Source organism: Hyperolius riggenbachi, chromosome 11 (genome assembly GCF_040937935.1).
Source record: "Hyperolius riggenbachi isolate aHypRig1 chromosome 11, aHypRig1.pri, whole genome shotgun sequence".
Classification (NCBI taxonomy): domain Eukaryota; kingdom Metazoa; phylum Chordata; class Amphibia; order Anura; family Hyperoliidae; genus Hyperolius; species Hyperolius riggenbachi.
Genome location: NC_090656.1, coordinates 189,466,355 through 189,485,987, shown reverse-complemented (window position 1 = coordinate 189,485,987; position 19,633 = coordinate 189,466,355). Strand labels below are relative to the sequence as shown.

At 46.1% G+C, this 19,633-nt stretch overlaps 1 protein-coding gene across 1 annotated transcript in view; it reads right to left on the bottom strand.

Moving 5' to 3' along the window:
* LOC137537926 (uncharacterized) overlaps nt 1-19,633 on the bottom strand; it is a 67,906-nt gene that overhangs the window by 38,241 nt on the left and 10,032 nt on the right. Inside the window, exon 3 of the mRNA XM_068259854.1 lies at nt 17,918-18,007. Coding sequence (XP_068115955.1) covers nt 17,918-18,007 — 90 coding nt within the window. The remainder of the gene's footprint in view (nt 1-17,917; nt 18,008-19,633) is intronic.

Genomic DNA, 19,633 nt, shown 5'->3' with positions numbered 1-19,633 from the left:
CTCCATGCAGATAGTTGCCTGGCTGGGATTCAAACCAGGGACCCAGCGCTGCAAGGTAAGAGATCTAACCACTATGCCACGGTACTGATTATATATATTTTGATTTTTTTGTTTGTTTGTTTTTGTTCTGCATTTTTAAATTGCCCGGCGGTGTGTTTATTTTCATGTGCATTGTGTGAAATGCATTTAATGCACAAGTCAATGGAAACACAGAAAAATCGCATCCACTTTTGAAGTTAATTAAATACATTCTAATGTAAGTTAACTTAAGGGCTTGTTTCCACTGTTGCGACGCGATTTCGCCGGCATTCCGACGCTTGTAAAAACGCATGCGGATGCGTTTCCGCATGCGTTTTTACCCGCGATTTCGCGTGCGATTTCGCATGGCAGGGTGCCATGCGAAATTAACCATGACACTGCCAGGGCAAAATAAAATTGAAAAAGGTGCGAAATCGCACGCGAAATCGCGGGTAAAAACGCATGTAACAAACGCATGCGTTTTTACTATTAAATACATTAGCGGCGATTCGCATGCATTCCACTCGCAGGCGAATTCGTTGGCTCTTTTGTGCGTTTTTTTACCGCTGAAAAAAACGCACCTCAACAACGCTACAGTGGAAACAGGCCCATCCACTTGCATTACATGTGCGAATCTGCATGCGTTGGACGCATGCAGATTCGCGATAGTGGAAACGAGCCCTAATTTTGATGCACAATTAATTTTGATGCACAAAAAAAAACCACAATCTTAAAAATCGCATAACGTGCACAAAAATCATGCAGTTATAGAGGGAATATCAAAGGACAGACACAGAAACTTCACAAAATAGTGTAGACTGCAAATCACATGTGGAATTGACACAGATTCTGTGTAAGTTCTCATATGAACATGTACCAGTATTAGGCCTGGAACCTACTACAAATTGCAAAACATTAGCGTTTTTAATTAGCGTTTTGTAAGCGATTTTTATGAGCTTTTTCTGGTTGGTTGTTTCAAATTATTATTATTTTTTACAGTTTGCAGTAATTTAACCACTTAAGTACCAGAGACCGCTGGTACAAGAACGACGGAATCCCGACGAATCGCCACGCATAACCACTGCCACCGCAGTCATCGCCACTCGCCGGGATCCTCAGGACATAGACTCTGTTGACTCTATGACGGCAGAGTCATGTGAGCCGGTCAGGAGCCGCCTTCATTGGCTCCTGACCGTGTCTATCAATGTAAGCCAATGGGAGCGGCTTACATTTATAGACATGGCCAGGAGCCAATGAAATCGGTTCCTGACCGGCTCACATGGCTCTGGCGTCATAGAGACAGGCAGAGCCTGTGAGCTGCGGCGAGAAACGTCGTGTTTGAGCGGCGCAAAACATCGCAAATGACGAATGCGAGCAGCGGCGGCTAATTGAAATCTACGCCCTGCCAGCCAGGAGTCCACCAAAACAGGGCGTAGATTTCAGTTAGTGCGGTCCGAATGTAGTTAAAGGACTTACGAGGTGAAATGTTTAAAAAAAGTTCAGAACCTGTGTCTATTTTGTATCTACGGAGGATGCCATCCGCGACCTCCGTTTACTTCCGCCGGGTCCCCCGCTGTGTGCCAGACCCCCGGTCGGCTCCCGACCCCACCGTATGGGTCGGGCTCTCATTCCACAAGTAAAATGGCTGCCGCAGCTTGCCGCGGCTGCGCAGTCTGGGGACGAGTATATTGGTAGGGTCGGTGAGGCAGCGGATATGATATCACAAGGCCAATTCCATATTAATTTCAGCATTTAAGGAAAAGAGGGAAGCACCTCTTCTGCAATTAATGTTGATGTGCCTCGGCAGGATCTGGCAGCACTCCAGGTCAATATCCAATAGTAAGCAGTGAAGCCGGCACCATCGATTTTCAACGCTGTTTTATTGATTCAATTAAGCTTAAAAGCCATCATAGCGACGTTTCAAAGCACATTGCTTCTTTCTCAAGCTCGGCTGCAAGTCAAATAGTCTTGCAGCCGAGCTTGAAAAAGAAGCAATGTCCTTTCAAATGTCACTATGATAGCTGTTAAGCTTGATTTTTCAATGCTCTTTTATTGATTCAATCAAGCTTAACAGCTATCATAGTGACATTTGAAAGGACATTGCTACTTTTTCAAGCTCGGCTGCAAGACTATTTGACTTGCAGCCGAGCTTGAGAAAGAAGCAATGTGCTTTCAAATGTCACTATGATAGCTGTTAAGCTTGATTTTTCAATGCTCTTTTATTGATTCAATCAAGCTTAACAGCTATCATAGTGACATTTGAAAGGACATTGCTACTTTTTCAAGCTCGGCTGCAAGACTATTTGACTTGCAGCCGAGCTTGAGAAAGAAGCAATGTGCTTTGAAACGTCGCTATGATGGCTTTTAAGCTTAATTGAATCAATAAAAGAGCATTGAAAATCGATGGTGCCGGCTTCACTGCTTACTATTGGATATAAATTTCAGCATGAAATTAACCGGGAATCGGCCTGCTGTGTATGGGCAGCCGTCATCTCCCTCTAACCAGATTCAATTAGAGAGAGATTTAGCTATACAATACAATAAAATTTCTATAGCGCTTTTCTCCCATAGGACTCAAAGCGCTTAGGCTCTCTCAGATTCAGTAATTAGTAGGATGAAGTATTCACACAACAAAAGTTATATTTCTGCAAATGCCAGACTGAACAGGTGGGTTTTCAGTCTGGATTTAAACACGTCCAGGGATGGAGCTGTCCTGATCTGTTGTGGTAAGGAGTTCCAAAACGTAGGGGCAGCATGACAGAAGACTATGGGACCAAAAGTTTCCAAGTGGACTCTGGGTATGACTAGATTATTAGAACCTGTGGATCTGAGAATGCGGGGATTGCTACGCAGCTGCAACATATCTTTCATGTATCCAGGGCCCAGATTATTCAGGGATTTAAATGTCAGTAGGCCGATCTTGAATAGGACCCTCCATTCTATAGGTAGCCAGTGAAGGGAGTGCAGGACTGGCGTTATGTGGCAGTGACGGGGATGGTTGGTTAGCAGTCTGGCAGCAGTATACTGTATCAGCTGTAGATGGTACAAGACCTTTTTTGGAAGGCCAGTGTAGAGAGCATTACAGTAGTCCAGTCGGGATGTGATGAAGGCGTGGACTAAGGTTGGCAGATCTTCTGGGGGGATGAGGTGCTTGATTTTTGCAATGTTCTTCAGGTGAAAATAGGATGATTTTACCACAGCAGAGATTTGAGTTCTAAAGTTTAAATCCCCATCAATTAGAACTCCCAGGCTACGCACACGATCAGAGCTGCGTAGATCCGTGCCTTCTATTCCCAGTGGTGAAGACTGCAAGTTAATTTGTTTTGTTGTCATGCGCTGCCCTCCGATCAGAAGGACTTCAGTTTTGTCTGCATTCAGTTTCAGCCAGTTGTCATTCAACCATTGTCATGCCCCCCAACCGTCCCGGATTGGTCGGGATTCTCCCGATTTGGGGGGGCTATCCCGGGAAGCCCCCTTAAATCCTGGCCAGCTGGGGAGAGAAGACAGGAAGAAAATGATTGATGCGCCAGCCGGGCTAATAAGGGATGCGGGAGCTTGCTTTATTCCTCCCTCCCTCCCTCTGAATGCCCCCACCTGCTGTGAATGTTCCCCCCCCCCCCCTTTCTGTAGGCAGTGTGTGCGGAGCGGAGCGGTAGGTCCTCTTACCGCAGATCCATGCGCACCGGCAACTAGTCTCTACTTCCTGTTTACCATGACGTCACAGGAAGTAAAGACTAGTTGCCGGTGCGCATGGATCTGCGGTAAGAGGACCTACCGCTCCGCACACACTGCCTACAGGGAGAGGGGGGGGGGGGGGAGGACATTCACAGCAGGTGGGGGCATTCAGAGGGAGGGAGGGAGGGAGGAATAAAGCAAGCACCCGCATCCCTTATTAGCGCGGCTGGCGCATCAATCATTTCTTTTCTGTCTTCTCTCCCCAGGGCAATCTCCTCCCCACACAGGGGCACCTTCCTTCCCACCCACGGGCATTCTCCCCCCTCCACTGACGACCCCCCTACCCACTGTCACCCTCTTCCCCACCCACTGGCACCCTCCTCCTACCCACTGACACCTTTCTCCCCCACCCAGTGTCACCCTCCTTTCCACCCACAGGTACCCTCCTCCCCACCCAGTGTCACCCTCCTCCTTCCCACTGACACCCTCCTCCTACCCACTGGCACCTTTCTTCCCCACCCAGTGGCACCCTCCTCCCCACCAACAGGTACCCTCCTCCCCACCCACTGGCACCCTCCTCCTACCCACTGGCACCCTCCTCCCCACCCAGTGTCACCCTCCTTTCCACCCACAGGTACCCTCCTCCCCACCCAGTGTCACCCTTCTACCCACTGACACCCTCCTCCTACCCACTGGCACCTTTCTCCCCCACCCAGTGGCACCCTCCTTTCCACCCACAGGTACCCTCCTCCCCACCCAGTGTCACCCTTCTACCCACTAACACCCTCCTCCTACCCACTGGCACCTTTCTCCCCCACCCAGTGGCACCCTCCTTTCCACCCACAGGTACCCTCCTCCCCACCCAGTGTCACCCTTCTCCTACCCACTGACACCCTCCTCCTACCCACTGGCACCCTCCTCCCCACCCAGTGTCACCCTCCTTTCCATCCACAGGTACCCTCCTCCCCACCCACTGGCACCCTCCTCCTACCCACTGGCACCCTCCTCCCTACCCAGTGTCACCCTCCTCTCTGCCCACTGACACCCTCCACTTTCCACTAACACCCTCCTCCTACCCACTGTCACCTTCTTCCCCCACCCACTGGCACCCCCTTTCCACCCAGTGTCACCCTCTCCCACCCACTGGCACCCTCCTCCGCAAACTCATTCCTCCCATTGTCACCCTCCTGCAAAAGCAGGGGTGTCGCTTAAGGCCGCACAGCGGGCGTGGCTTAAGTGTCCCTCTTTCCCATCTCAATAATGTTGGGAGGTATGCAATGCTGTAGTTCACGTAAGCAGGCGTTTATAGTTCGAGTTGGGTCTGTCACACCAGGCTTGAAGGAAAGATATAGTTGAGTGTCGTCCGCATAGCAGTGGTATGTCAGGCCATGCTTTTGGATTAGTTTTCCAAGTGGTAACATGTAAATTGTGAAAAGCAGGGGAGAGAGGATTGAGCCCTGGGGCACCAGATACTTAAGTGGTACAGGGGTGCACAGGAAGGGCCCCATAGACAGTTTTTGGGTTCTGCCACTCAAGAAGGATTGGAACCATTGGAACCACTGAAGAACTATGCCATCAATGCCGCAGTATTCCTGTAGCCTGTTTATCAAGATGTCATGGTCAACTGTATCAAAGGCTGCAGAAAGGTCTAGCAGTATCAGGATGGAGCACTCTCATCTGTCTCTTGCCATGAGCAGGTGTTTGCATATTTGGATGAGGGCAGTTTCAGTGCTGTGGTGTTTCCTGAAGCCAGACTGGAATGGGTCATAACTGTTGTTTTGTAGGATTTTGGCTTCTAGCTGGAGGTATACAGCTTTTTCAATTAGCTTACCCAGAAAGGCAAGGTTAGAGACAGGTCTGTAGCTCGTCATTCCATCTGGGTCCAAGGAGGGTTTTTTGAGGAGAGGCCTGATGATTGCTTCCTTCAGTAAAGCAGGAAATATCCCTGATTGTAAGGAACAGTTAACAATTTTGAGGAATACCAGTACAAACAGGTCGGGGCAGTTCAACATGAACTGTGTTGGGCCAGGATCCAGGTCACAGGTAGTTAGGCGAAGGTGAAGGAGGATGCTTGATGTGACGTCTTCATCAATTTCATTGAAATTTGACCAAGGTGTTCCGTTGTCTCTGCTAATGGTCTTCGGCGCTATATTTGGCTCAGATGCTTTAAGTTGGATGGCGGACCTTATAGCGGAGACTTGGTCTGTGAAGAAATGGGCAAATTGGTCACAGAGGTCCTTTGAAGACTCGATATTAAGTTTTTGACATGCCGGGATGCAGAGTTTTTCCACTGTGCGGAACAGTTGGGCTGGTTTGTTAACCGCATTTGCAATCTCTTGTAATAGAAAGGATGATTTTTTTCCCATGATTACCTTTTGGTAGTTCTTCAAGTGGAGGATTTAGGCTATGTTCACACATGCGTTTTTCGATTTCACGCGGAAAAATCACTGAACGGTGCGGTGATTTTTGGCGATCGCGTTTAGCGCTACTATAGCACTGAAACGCGATCGCCTGGAAGTCGCTTGAAAATGGTGCAGGTTACGCATTTGCGTTTTTGGGCCGTGTTTGGGCGATTTGCGGAAATTGCCCAAATGAGAACAGGCCCATAGACTTCTATTACCCTAGCGCTTTAAAAAGCACTAGCGTTTGAGCGTTTTGCCGAAATTGCGGCAAAACGCTCTAGTGTGAATGGGGCCTAAGGCATGTTTGTCTTGGGCACCAGGGAAAGCCGCAAAAAGAATATTGGTAACTCTTCCTCTACCTACTTCTAACTCTCTCTACCTACCCCTAACACTTACCTAAAAACAACAGGTCAAAATGATTGTTTGAGCATATAAAGGCATCCCCTAATGTCACTATCCCTTTTACAGCTCAATTCAAAGGAAATTTGCAAAAATGTCTATCATTTTTGATGAATAAAAAAAAAAAAAAACTACCAATAGCAACAGCAATCAAATTCCATCAAAAGAAAGCTCTATTTGTGAGAAGAAAAGGAGGTAAAATTCATTTGGGTGCCAAGTTGTATGGCCAAGCAATAAACTGTGAGGGCTTGTTCACACTATGAGCGTTTTAGTTTTTTTAAGCGCAGACGATTTTAGAAATCGCTCTAAAAGCGCTTGTGCAATGATTTTCTATGACAGTGTTCACATGCGAGTCCTTCAATTTTATTAAAATCGCAAACATGCTACATTACCATTTTCTGAGCGTTTTGGCTTAATGGAAGATATAGGGAAATCGCAAAGCGCTTGAAAAAGCGCTTTGTATTGCAATTTCCCAAGCACTTTGACAAATAAATACATTGTATTTATTAATTTCCAGTCGGTTAAAGAGTTTACTTCCTGATTGACATCAGGAAGTGAATAAACAATCGCTTTTCTAAGCTGAAATCGATCTGAAACCGCTTTCAAAATCACCCCATAATTCGCCAGCACTTGCGATAGCGCTGGCGATTTATGTGAACAAGGCCTTAAAGTTTGAAGTGCAGCATTGTAAGAATGGCCTAGTCACTAGGGGGGTATAAACCTCCGGGATTCAAGTGGTTAAGCAGTGTCTATAGCTGAAGTGTAACTAGGCAAGCACTAAGCCGGAGGCTACCTTAATGCTTGTACTTGCTCTAATCATATCCCGTCTTGACCACTGTAACACCTACTCTGCAGTCTACCAAAAACCTGTCACCTCTCCAGTCCCTACTGAACTCTGCTGCACGCCTCACCCACCTCTCCTCCAGCTCCTCTGAGGTAACCTCTTGTCAAGGAACAGCCATGAGAAACGCAGGCAAATCGGGAAGATTCGCGCAGCCCATTTTCTGATCGCTTCCTGGTCAGATTTGTGCTGTCATTACAGCGAACAGAATGACATTCCATCTTTTAAAAGACAGTTTTTTTTCCTTTTACCAAATGGCAGGAAGCCTTCAGCAGAAGTGTCCCAGGCACCCAGCTGTGCTAGGGGCCCATCCATCAGATGAAGTCAGATAAGTAGCCCGACAGAACCAATTTAGAGGAGGGAGAGCGAGACTCCCTGGCCCCGATCACAGCAGGGAAGCCGACACGTAGCCTGCTGTCCTAGCTTCAAAGAGCCCTTCAAGAGGAGCTGTTAGGTATAGGGTCTCAGAGAAAATAAACACATATATCAGTAGCTAAAGATTGGCTGTACTTACATTACATATGCATTTCACTGTCCACGTTTGGATTTCACAGAATTTGTATATAGTATATGCAGAGATAGATGCTCCTGACAGCTCATGGCAGGCTCCATGTTTGTGAAGCCAAATGTGTCGTCATGTCCTGCCTGCTTCTGATCACAGATAAGCTCGTTCTTGAACAACACGGTGTGCAGTGAATATTAATGAGCCATGTGGCTAGGAACAATAGCTGACTCCTGCAGTGAAACTCTGCCCCGAGATTTATCAGTGTTTCGCGCTGGACTGATTAGAAGCTCCTGTACCGTCTCATTAGCAGCCGAGGGGAGGGCCCCAGAATGCTTTGCAGTTTAGCTGCGGCTTGCGTCTTTATGGGTCTATAACAGACTTTAAGATAAGCACACATCAAAGGTAACTGAAATGTTTATCTTCACTAATGGCTTTTGAGCTTCCTTCTAAACTGTTTAACACAGGAGAATAGAGGTTTAAATTAGCTTCTGCAGCCTGACAGTTACTCTTTCACCTAGAACTGACCTGCTGTAACTCCTAGATGTATATAATAATCCATAAACTGCTATATTTGTCTTATTTCCTGTGTTGCCAGGCTGGCAGGCCCTCCAAACTTACAGAGCATGCAGGCCGTTGCCTGGCACTGGTACTGAGAAAGTTTCAGAACATTCTGAGGAAAGGGCTGCCAGTTAGGCGGTTCGAAAGTGCCCTGGTGATACCACAGAGGTCCGACCCCTCATGTTTGGTATCAGGGTGCTGGGTAAATCGAGCCAGATCTGAAAATGTTAGTAAATCTGCCCTGACCTGTACGGTTCTGTGAGATAGAGCCCATACATGATTAGATATGATTTTTGGTCCCCAGCAGAAGAGGAGGACTCATCTCATGTTCTAAGGGGGTGTGTGGTTCCCACCCTCACTCCCTCCTACTGGATCAGGGGTATAAGAATGGCAGAGGACCCAAAATCAATGTCCTCCACTTTGAAACATCATCCTGATTACATCCTTGCCAGCTTGAGGACATGCTGGCACCTGGTTTGTCGGAACTTTGCTACTGAACTGAACTGAACCCAAGAACTTTATGAGTTTTCTCAGAAGGACATATTTCCACAAACTCTAAGTATGGAGGCTGCCATGTTAATTTCCTTTTAAGCAATACCAGTTGCATGGCAGCCCTGCTGATCCTCTGCCTCTCATACTATTAGTCATAGCCCCTGAACAAGCATGCAGCAGATCAGGTGTTTCAGACTTTAAAGTCAGATCTGACAAGACTAGCTGCATGCATGTTTCTGGTGTTATTCAGATACTACAGCAGAGAAATAGACCAGCAGGGCTGCCAGGCAACTGGTAATGATTAAACGGAAATAAATATGGCAGCCTCCGTATACCTCTTACTTCAGTTCCCCTTTAATGTTTCTATAATTGTTGATGTTAATGATTTTCTGTATATATTATTTATGTTGCATTTGTAATAAACAACACTACCATCATTTATTCGTTCTGCTACCCTATTATTCAGCCGCACAAACTGAACCCTGGTCTCTGAAGCGTCGCTACTATTGTTGCTAGCTAGACAGAATAGAGTGTGTATAACCGTTTTTATTTGCAGGTCTAGACTCAGCCAGTCAGTGGGTTCCTTTGTCCCATGGTAACAGAGGTGGTGGCAGTTATATCTTGAAATAGTGTGCAATTTGTAATTACCGTAACTCACAGTCTCCCTTCTAGTCGGTCTGCGGCCAAATTCCCAGCGGTTTCTGCGCACCGATTGCGACCACAGCTTGCATGGTCTGTGTGCTGAAACCGATTGGAAGGCCTTTTGCGGTCCGGCCACTAGGGGCCCTGTGACACCCCTCTATGCCAATCTGTCCACTGGCTACCAATTATCCAACATGTAAACTCTTCACTCTATCATATAAAGCTGTACATAAATTGGCACCTCCGTACATTTCCCCACTAATCTCCAGATATCATCTGACCTGGAACCTTTGCTCCTCTCAGACCTTCTTGTCCTCTAGCTTGGTCACCTCCTCTCCCTCCAGCATTCAGGACTTCTCACGAGCATTACCTCTCCTATGGAACGCTCTCCCACAGCCTGTCAGTCATGCTCCGAGCCTGGAATCCTTCAAATATTCCCTCAAAAGACACCTTTTCAGACAAGCCTATAATTTGCTATAGGTAGCACTGGAGATTCACTGCCTCATATGCTTACCCCCATTTCTCCTTCTGTAATGTCACCGGCCCAATACCCTCTAGATTCTAAGTAGGTGCCTTCAGTATAGGTAGCCAGGTATAGTGAAGTTAGGTGTAGGTGCCTTCAGTATAGATAACCAGGTATAGTGTAGTTAGGTGTAGGTGCCTTCAGTATAGGTAGCCAGGTATAGTGTAGTTAGGTGTAGGTACCTGCAGTATAGTTGGCCAGGTATAGTGTAGTTAGGTGTAGGTACCTTCAGTATAGTAAGCCACGTATAGTGTAGTTAGGTGTGGGTACCTTCTGTATAGGTAGCCAGGTATAGTGTAGTTAGGTGTAGGTGGCTTCAGTATAGTAAGCCACGTATAGTGTAGTTAGGTGTAGGGGCCTTCAGTATAGTTAGCCAGGTATAGTGTAGTTAGGTGTAGGAGCCTTCAGTATAGTTAGCCAGGTATAGTGTAGTTAGGTGTGGGTGCCTTCAGTATAGGTAGCCAGGTATAGTGTAGTTAGGTGTGGGTGCCTTCAGTATAGTAAGCCAGGTATAGTGTAGTTAGGTGTGGGTGCCTTCAGTATAGTTAGCCAGGTATAGTGTAGTTAGGTGTGGGTGCCTTCAGTATAGTAAGCCAGGTATAGTGTAGTTAGGTGTAGGTGCCTTCAGTATAGTAAGCCACGTATAGTGTAGTTAGGTGTGGGTACCTTCTGTATAGGTAGCCAGGTATAGTGTAGTTAGGTGTAGGTGCCTTCAGTATAGTAAGCCAGGTATAGTGTAGTTAGGTGTAGGGGCCTTCAGTATAGTTAGCCAGGTATAGTGTAGTTAGGTGTAGGAGCCTTCAGTATAGTTAGCCAGGTATAGTGTAGTTAGGTGTAGGTGGCTTCAGTATAGGTAGCCAGGTATAGTGTAGTTAGGTGTGGGTGCCTTCAGTATAGGTAGCCAGGTATAGTGTAGTTAGGTGTGGGTGCCTTCAGTATAGTTAGCCAGGTATAGTGTAGTTAGGTATAGGTGCCTTCAGTATAGTAAGCCAGGTATAGTGTAGTTAGGTGTGGGTACCTTCTGTATAGGTAGCCAGTTATAGTGTAGTTAGGTGTGGGTGCCTTCAGTATAGGTAGCCAGGTATAGTGTAGTTAGGTGTGGGTACCTTCTGTATAGGTAGCCAGGTATAGTGTAGTTAGGTGTGGGTGCCTTCAGTATAGTTAGCCAGGTATAGTGTAGTTAGGTGTAGGTGGCTTCAGTATAGTTGGCCAGGTATAGTGTAGTTAGGTGTAGGTGTCTTCAGTATAGGTAGCCAGGTATAGTGTAGTTAGGTGTGGGTGCCTTCAGTATAGGTAGCCAGGTATAGTGTAGTTAGGTGTAGGAGCCTTCAGTATAGTTAGCCAGGTATAGTTTAGTTAGGTATAAGTGCCTTCAGTATAGGTAGCCAGGTATAGTGTAGTTAGGTGTTAGTGCCTTCAGTATAGGTAGCCAGGTATAGTGTAGTTAGGTGTGGGTGCCTTCAGTATAGTTGGCCAGGTATAGTGTAGTTAGGTGTGGGTGCCTTCAGTATAGGTAGCCAGGTATAGTGTAGTTAGGTGTGGGTGCCTTCAGTATAGTTAGCCAGGTATAGTGTAGTTAGGTGTAGGTGTCTTCAGTATAGTTAGCCAGGTATAGTGTAGTTAGGTGTAGGTGTCTTCAGTATAGTTAGCCAGGTATAGTGTAGTTAGGTGTAGGTGTCTTCAGTATAGTTAGCCAGGTATAGTGTAGTTAGGTGTGGGTGCCTTCAGTATAGGTAGCCAGGTATAGTGTAGTTAGGTGCAGGTGCAGGGGCGTAACTAGACATCACTGGCCCCCCCTGCGAAACTTTGGATGGGGCCCCCACCCCCCTCGTTTTCTGCACAGGAAAACTGAGGACCAATGTGTTTCCCCCATGCAGATAAAAACACTTAACCTCCCTGGCGGTTAATTTTTTTTGCCAAATTGGCAAAAAAAACTTTTTTTTTAAATTTTTTTTTTTTGTTTCATGTAAAGCTACCAGAGTGGTAGCTACATGAAACACCACTAGAGGGCGCATGTGTCCCTCTAGTGCGATCGTCGCCGGCATCTATAGCAAACAGGGGAACGCGTATACAACGCGTTCCCCTGTTTGGCTTCTCCTGTCGCCATGGCGACGATCGGGATGACGTCATGGACGTCAGCCGACGTCCTGACGTCAGACACCTCCGATCCAGCCCATAGCGCTGCCCGGAACTCATTGGTCCGGGCAGCGCAGGGCTCTGGCGGGGGGGGGGGCCCTCTTTCGCCGCAGAGCGGCGGCGATCAAGCTGTGCGCGCGGCTAGCAAAGTGCTGGCTGCGCGCACAGCAATTTACAGATTAAAAATCGCCCCACCAGGGGCTGAGATCTCCCCCTGCGCGGCATAGCCCGAGCTCAGCTCGGGCTTACCGCCAGGGAGGTTAAAGGAAACGTCAGGCAATATATGCTACCCCTAGATCTACTTACCCGGGGCTTCCTCCAGCCCCTTGCAACCGACAAGTTCCTCGTTGCAGCTCTGCTCCCAGTAATACATACACACACAGCCTTATTATTTTACTACATGAGAGCACATGCTATATGGAGGAACAGCAATGACATGCTGAACATAAGATATAGTATTCACTGTAACTTTGGCAAAACTTTTAGAATGTCACTGATTGATACTGCACAAGAACTTGGACTCAGTATGAGACAAAAAGCTCTCAATGAAGCAGCAACAGTAAGACATAAATCTCCACTCCAGTGTGTTGTAAAAGTAATCAGAGCCATAAGGTCATTAGCCTGTGTGTGATAAGAATCTAGGAATCCTTTCGGAGTGATTGCTGAAAAGGGAAAGTCTACAACTTTTTTTTTTTCAAAATGTGACTCCTTTGTTTGTAAGGTTGTACATGAAGTCATCAGAACTTTGCAGCAGTTAGAGACAGATGTTTTCTACGAACCCTGGGGAGCAGGGGCAGTGTACAAATTCCAAAGTGTGTATGATTCCTTATCTGTGTTGTGGACACATGCAGTCAATATAACAATGGTGCAAGAGCAGAATACGTTTTTTCTCTTCATGCCCTTAGCTGTCTCTCAAACCTTTCCCCCCATGGGACCCCCGTGGCTTCTGCCCCCCCCCCCCCCCCCCGCGGAGGCATCCCTTGCAGGGTCTATTGTTATGCCCGTGTGTAGGTGCCTTCAGTATAGTTACCCAGGTATAGTGTAGTTAGGTGTAGGTACCTTCAGTACAGTTAGCCAGGTATAGTATAGTTAGGTGTGGGTGCCTTCAGTATAGGTAGCCAGGTATAGTGTAGTTAGGTGTAGTTACCTTCAGTATAGTTAGCCAGGTATAGTGTAGTTAGGTATAGGTGCCTTCAGTATAGGTAGCCAGGTATAGTGTAGTTAGGTGTAGGTGCCTTCAGTATAGGTAGCCAGGTATAGTTTAGTTAGGTGTAGGTGCCTTCAGTATAGTTAGACAGGTATAGTGTAGTTAGGTGTGGGTACCTTCAGTATAAGTAGCCAGGTATAGTGTAGTTAGGTGTAGGTGCCTTCAGTATATGTAGCCAGGTATAGTGTAGTTAGATGTAGGTGCCTTCAGTATAGTTAGCCAGGTATAGTTTAGTTAGGTATAGGTGCCTTCAGTATAGGTAGCCAGGTATAGTGTAGTTAGGTGTAGGTGCCTTCAGTATAGTTAGCCACGTATAGTGTAGTTAGGTGTGGGTGCCTTCAGTATAGTTAGCCAGGTATAGTTTAGTTAGGTATAGGTGCCTTCAGTATAGGTAGCCAGGTATAGTGTAGTTAGGTGTAGGTGCCTTCAGTATAGTTAGCCAGGTATAGTGTAGTTAGGTGTGGGTGCCTTCAGTATAGGTAGCCAGGTATAGTGTAGTTAGGTGTAGGTGCCTTCAGTATAGTTAGCCAGGTATAGTGTAGTTAGGTGTGGGTGCCTTCAGTATAGTTAGCCAGGTATAGTTTAGTTCGGTATAGGTGCCTTCAGTATAGGTAGCCAGGTATAGGGTAGTTAGGTGTAGGTGCCTTCAGTATAGTTAGCCAGGTATAGTGTAGTTAGGTGTGGGTGCCTTCAGTATAGATAGCCAGGTATAGTGTAGTTAGGTGAAGGGGCTTTCAGTATAGTTAGCCAGGTATAGTGTAGTTAGGTGTGGGGGCCTTCAGTATAGTTAGCCAGGTATAGTGTAGTTAGGTGTAGGGGCCTTCAGTATAGTTAGCCAGGTATAGTGCAGTTAGGCGTAGGTGCCACTTACCTCTCTCCAGTTCCAGCGGCGGTGTCTGGGGCTCCTCCTGGTCTCCCCTCCTTCAGCCGCGCTGGCTAGAGTGCAGATGGGCACTCAAATGAAGAATCCGACGAGCGAAGGGGGCGGCGGGCAGCGTACATTGTGCCCAGCGCCGCCCCCAGCTATGACATTGCGGCGTCCTCCTCTCCCGCTGTACCGCCTCTCTCCTCTCCGCCTCTTCCGATTGGCCAGCAGCCGGCAGCAGAATCTGAAAGCTGCCGGCCGCAAAATTTAACATGACGTGGCCGAACGGCCGCAATCCACCAAATAGGCGGTCGCGATATACCGGTAGATCGCAATCGACCTATTGGGCACCCCTGATCTAGAACATGAGGGGTAACATCCAGGTTTTCTACATTAGTTTCAGAGGAACAGTGGCGTAGCTAAGGAGCTATTGGCCCCGATGCAAGTTTTACAATAGGGCCCCCCAAGCACTCTATACATAAGAATTGATACGGCGCACCAAAACCTGCCAATGGCGACTACAGTGTCAGAGGTGCAAGAAGGGAATGGGGAACAGTTTAATGATTACCACTATTCAAAGTATCTATAGAAGTGATTATTATGAGCACAGGACCAATAGAGAGCGAATACTGTAGTTGAGGAAGGGCCCTTCGGGGCCCTTCTGGCCCAAGATGCGGTCGCAACCTCTGCAACCCCTATTGCTACACCCCTGCAGAGGAATCAAACTTTCCATACTTTATAAAATTTGGCCAAAGAGCCCCTTGCTATCCAGGTAAGTTTGTATAAAGGGAGAGAACCATTAATGAGTTTCTTCCATAGAGTGATAGAAGGTTCGGTTGAGAGCTTCCATTCCATAGCAGTGGTTTTTTTAGCATAAAAAAGTAAAAAGTCTAACTAAAGTACATTTGTGTTTGCTTAAAGAACATTCTTCTAACATTCCTATTAGGTACGACTTATATGAAGGTATAAGTTGAATATCGAGAGTAATTAACCTCCCTCTCGTCCAGAGATGCTAGAGGGCGCTGCTCATGCCCTTGTGGGCCGATTTTGATAAAAAAAAATGTCTCTGCTCGCCGCCGATCCGCCGCTACCCGACACGAAAGAGACCCTCCCCGCACGCAGCCTGGCCAATTGTCGCCAGGCTGCGCTTTGGGGTGGATCGGGAGTCCCTGTGATGTCACGACGTCGATGACGTCACTCCGTTCGTCGCCATGGAGACGGGGGAAGCCCTAAAGGAAATCCCGTTCAGAACGGGATTTCCGGACTGGTCTTCACACCGGCGGCGATCGGAGATGCTGGGGGGACGCCGCAGGGAGGGGGGAATCATGTAGCTAGCGCTAGGCTAGCTACATGATTAACCTATTTTGGTTCCTGGACGTAGAATCTACGTCCAGGAACCATGCGCGCTACCGCGCCCTCCCACGGCCGATCGGGCGCGTGCACGCGCACTCCCGGCCGCGGATTCGGTAGCCAGGCAATCAGTGAATCGGGCTATGGTGCCCGATCACTGATTGCTCTCCCCCGCTGAAAAAGCGACAGCTTCTCTCGGAAGCTGTGCTTTTTCTGGCTGTCACCTCCCCCATGCGTCGCTCTAAGCGTGTGTTACGCTTAGAGTGACGTCATGTAAACAAACTCATGGCCGCCATCTTGTGGCCAAAAAGTAATACTACAACTGAAAGTAAAAAAAAATTAAAATTAACACACATTTACATTATAAATCTATTGTTTACCTCCCACCCTCCCAAAACTACCCAAATAAAATGTTTACTATAAAAAAAAACAAAAAAACATTACAATAAAAAAAAACAAAACATGTAAATATTTTCCTAAGGGTCTAAACTTTTTAAATATCAATGTAAAATGAAATATTTCTATATTTTTTTTATTTTAAACTTGTAAATAGTGATAGATGCAAAATGGAAAAAAATGCACCTTTATTTCCAAATAAAATATTGTCGCCATACATTGCGATAGGGACATAATTTTAACGGTGTAATAACCGGGACATATGGGCAAATACAATACGTGAGTTTTAATTATGGAGGCATGTATTATTTTAAAACTATAATGGCTGAAAACTGAGAAATAATGAATTTTTCCATTTTTTTCTTATTCTTCCTGTTAAAATGTATTTACAGTAAAGTTGCTCTTGGCAAAATGTACCCCCCAAAGAAAGCCTAATTGGTGGCGGAAAAAACAAGATATAGATCAGTTCATTGTGATAAGTAGTGATAAAGTTATAGGCTAATGAATGGGAGGTGAACATTTCTCACGTGAAAACGACGGAACGCGAATGGGTTAAAAAAACAAAAAAAAACACTCCCGTGGCCGCGGGAATCAGAACGCCCAGCAGGTTAACAGAAAATGGGTTAATTTATTCCAGAAGGCCTGTACTAGTACTGGACAGTCCCAAGTCATATGCCGAAAATTGCCTGGACTATGCCTACATCTCTAGCAGACATCACTTACTCCACTTGAGAATTTAGATAGTTTGACCGGAGTAATGTATGTTTGATGAAACTTGTTTAACCTCCTTAGCGGTATGCCTGACACTGTGTCGGGCATACCGCTCGCTAGCCTCAGGAGTCCCCCATAAATAATTTATATGATCTAATGGCTGCAACAGCTTTAGCTAGCACTAGGCTAGCTAGTATAGGTAGCCAGCAAGTAAAGGATCGCCCCCGATCCAGCCATTTATTACCCAGCTTAGCTCCAGCATTCGGTGCAGCCTCCCCACACAGCTCCGGTCTCTCTATGGGGAGGATCAGGTCTGCGCATGACATCGGTGATGTCATGTACGATCCTCTTCATAGACCGGAGCTGTGCGGGGAGGCTGCGCTGAATGCTGGAGCCAGGCTGGGTAATGTATTAAGTGGCTGAATCGGGGGGTGCTGGCTGCCTATACTAGCTAGCCTAGTGCTAGCTAAAGCTGTTGCAGCCATTAGATCAAATACATTATTCATGGAGATTGTAAAACTGTAAGACCTCTTGAGCGGCGTAACGCTCAGGAGGTTAAAGGGAACCAAGCACCAATCTTTGTTTCCTGGTTTTTAATAGCTATAAGAGCTGCCATGTTCCCTTTCCCCTTCTAGCTGCCCATTATTTATCCAGTAGAAGGTGTGAAGATGACTTAGGTAAACTCTTTGAAGCACAATGTCCTATCTCTCCACCCCCCCTGCTGATGAAAGCCTTTTGTTTGCTCTGTGCTAATGTATGCAATAAAATAATTACATCAGTCCTTATCTGCCTGAAATTTCTGTGTTCCTGCAGGCCTAGGAAGTAGGATAAAAAAAAAAAACTTTTAAATGTAAAAAGAAAAGGTAATTTTTTTTATTAATAATGAGTCACAATGTTAGCATGCATATTTAATGTACTATTGAGATGCCGTTGAAACAAAAAATGGTGCTCGGCTCACTTTAAAAGGAAGTAAATATGGCAGCCTCCATATCCCTCTCAGTTCAGGTGTCCCATCATTACATATGATAGAGGAATGTGCATCTAATGAGGGTCAATGAGAAGCTAATAACTCCAAGTTGATGCTACTGTCATGCAAATTGGGTTGCTGATGCTGGTTGATTGACTGGCCTAAAGCAAAAAAAAAATCACATAAAGCTAAATGGAGATAAAACAGTAGTAAGATATTCCAACCCTGACCTTGCTCTGCTCTTCAGACAGGTCCTCTTTACCATCCAGATCCCTGCAGTTATTAGTCTTGTACAAGAGCCTCTTCTGGGTCTTCTTTCCCTGGATAAAAAAAGAACGGAATTGAAACGGTAATCATCCCTAAACTGCCACACTAAACAATCACAAATGATCCATTCAGCTGACAGAACTGTAAAGTGTTTATTCAGTTTAAAGTACACATGAGGACTGTTGCCTGGCAGTGTTGGGACCCAATCCTCCGGCCTGGAACCCACTACAAAACGATATCGCTAATCTCAATCGCTAGCGTTTTGTATAAGCAGTTTGTAAGCGATTTCATGAGCGTTTTAGGGAGCGATTTCATTAGTGATTTTAAAAAATCATGACTCCTTATGTAACATGATTGACTTGGCTTCACTATCTTCAGAAACCTGCTAGATTTCATGTTTGCTTGCATAAGCTCACTGGCTCCAGCCTGCTGATCACCTGCCATCTAACTGCTAAACAGCAACCAGTACAACTGCCATCTTCATGCAGCTTCCCTGCATCAGTGTTTTACTACAGCTAACATCTAGAAATATGCCTGAAGAAGGGGACTAGATCCCAAAAAGCTTACATTATTTAACTTTATCAGTTAGCCATTAAAAGGTATTACTTTTACAAGACTTTGTTTTTTTCTACCTACATATATTAGTGATTTTAGAAAGTGTAATCAATTTGTAAGCGGTTGTGTAGCGATTAGCGTTTTAAGGTCTGCTTGGTCCTTTCATTTATTTTTAATTTTGTTATAGTGTACAGTAACTTTAAAACGCTAGCAAAATCGCTCCATGCAAGTTTTGATGAGCGATTACGCCAGTCATTATAGACTTTACATTGAAGCGCTAACGCTAACAAAATGCTGCATGTCCTGCACTTGCGATTTTGGGAATCGCAAACGCTCCAGTGGAAGTTGGCACATCCGATAACATTAACTGAGCGTTTTTGGAAATGGCTAGCGTTTTCAAGCGCTCCCTAAATGCTCTGAAAAGCGCTCTTGTGGGTTCCAGCCCTCCAGGTGGCAGTGAATGGCTGAGGCTGTGCAGATGCACTGGTAGCCTGGTTCTGTTGCAATTAGGGAGGATCAATGAGATGCAAATATTTCTGAGTCTATGCAAATTTATATGCAAATATATGCAGCTTGAAAAACGGCCAATCAATTTAAAGGACAACTGTAGTGAGAAGTATATGGAGGCTGCCATATTTACTTCTTTTTAATCAATACCAGATGCCTAGCTATCCTGCTGATCCTCTGCCCTTTAAAACTTTTAGACATAGCCCCTGAACAAGCATGCAGCAGATCAGGTGTTTCTGACATTATTGACAGATCTGACAAGATTAGCTGCATGCTTGTTTCTGCTGTTATTCAGACACTACTGCAGCCAAATAGATCAGCAGGGCTGCCAGGAAACTAGTATTTTTTTAAAAGGAAATGAATATGGCAGCCTCCATATACCTCTCACTACAATTGTCAGTACTTCCTCCTCTCTGCCCGTCCTCATGAACGTCCTCTATACATGGCGCTAATAGTTCCTATCTGCACAGCGTGCTGGGGAGCTGCACTGTGTGCGGTCTTGAGGTAATTTAGTTTGGAACGATAGTGTACTAATAGCTGTATTAGTACACTATCATTCTGAGTTAAATTACCTCAAGACCGCACACAGTGCAGCTCCCCAGCATGCTGTGCAGATA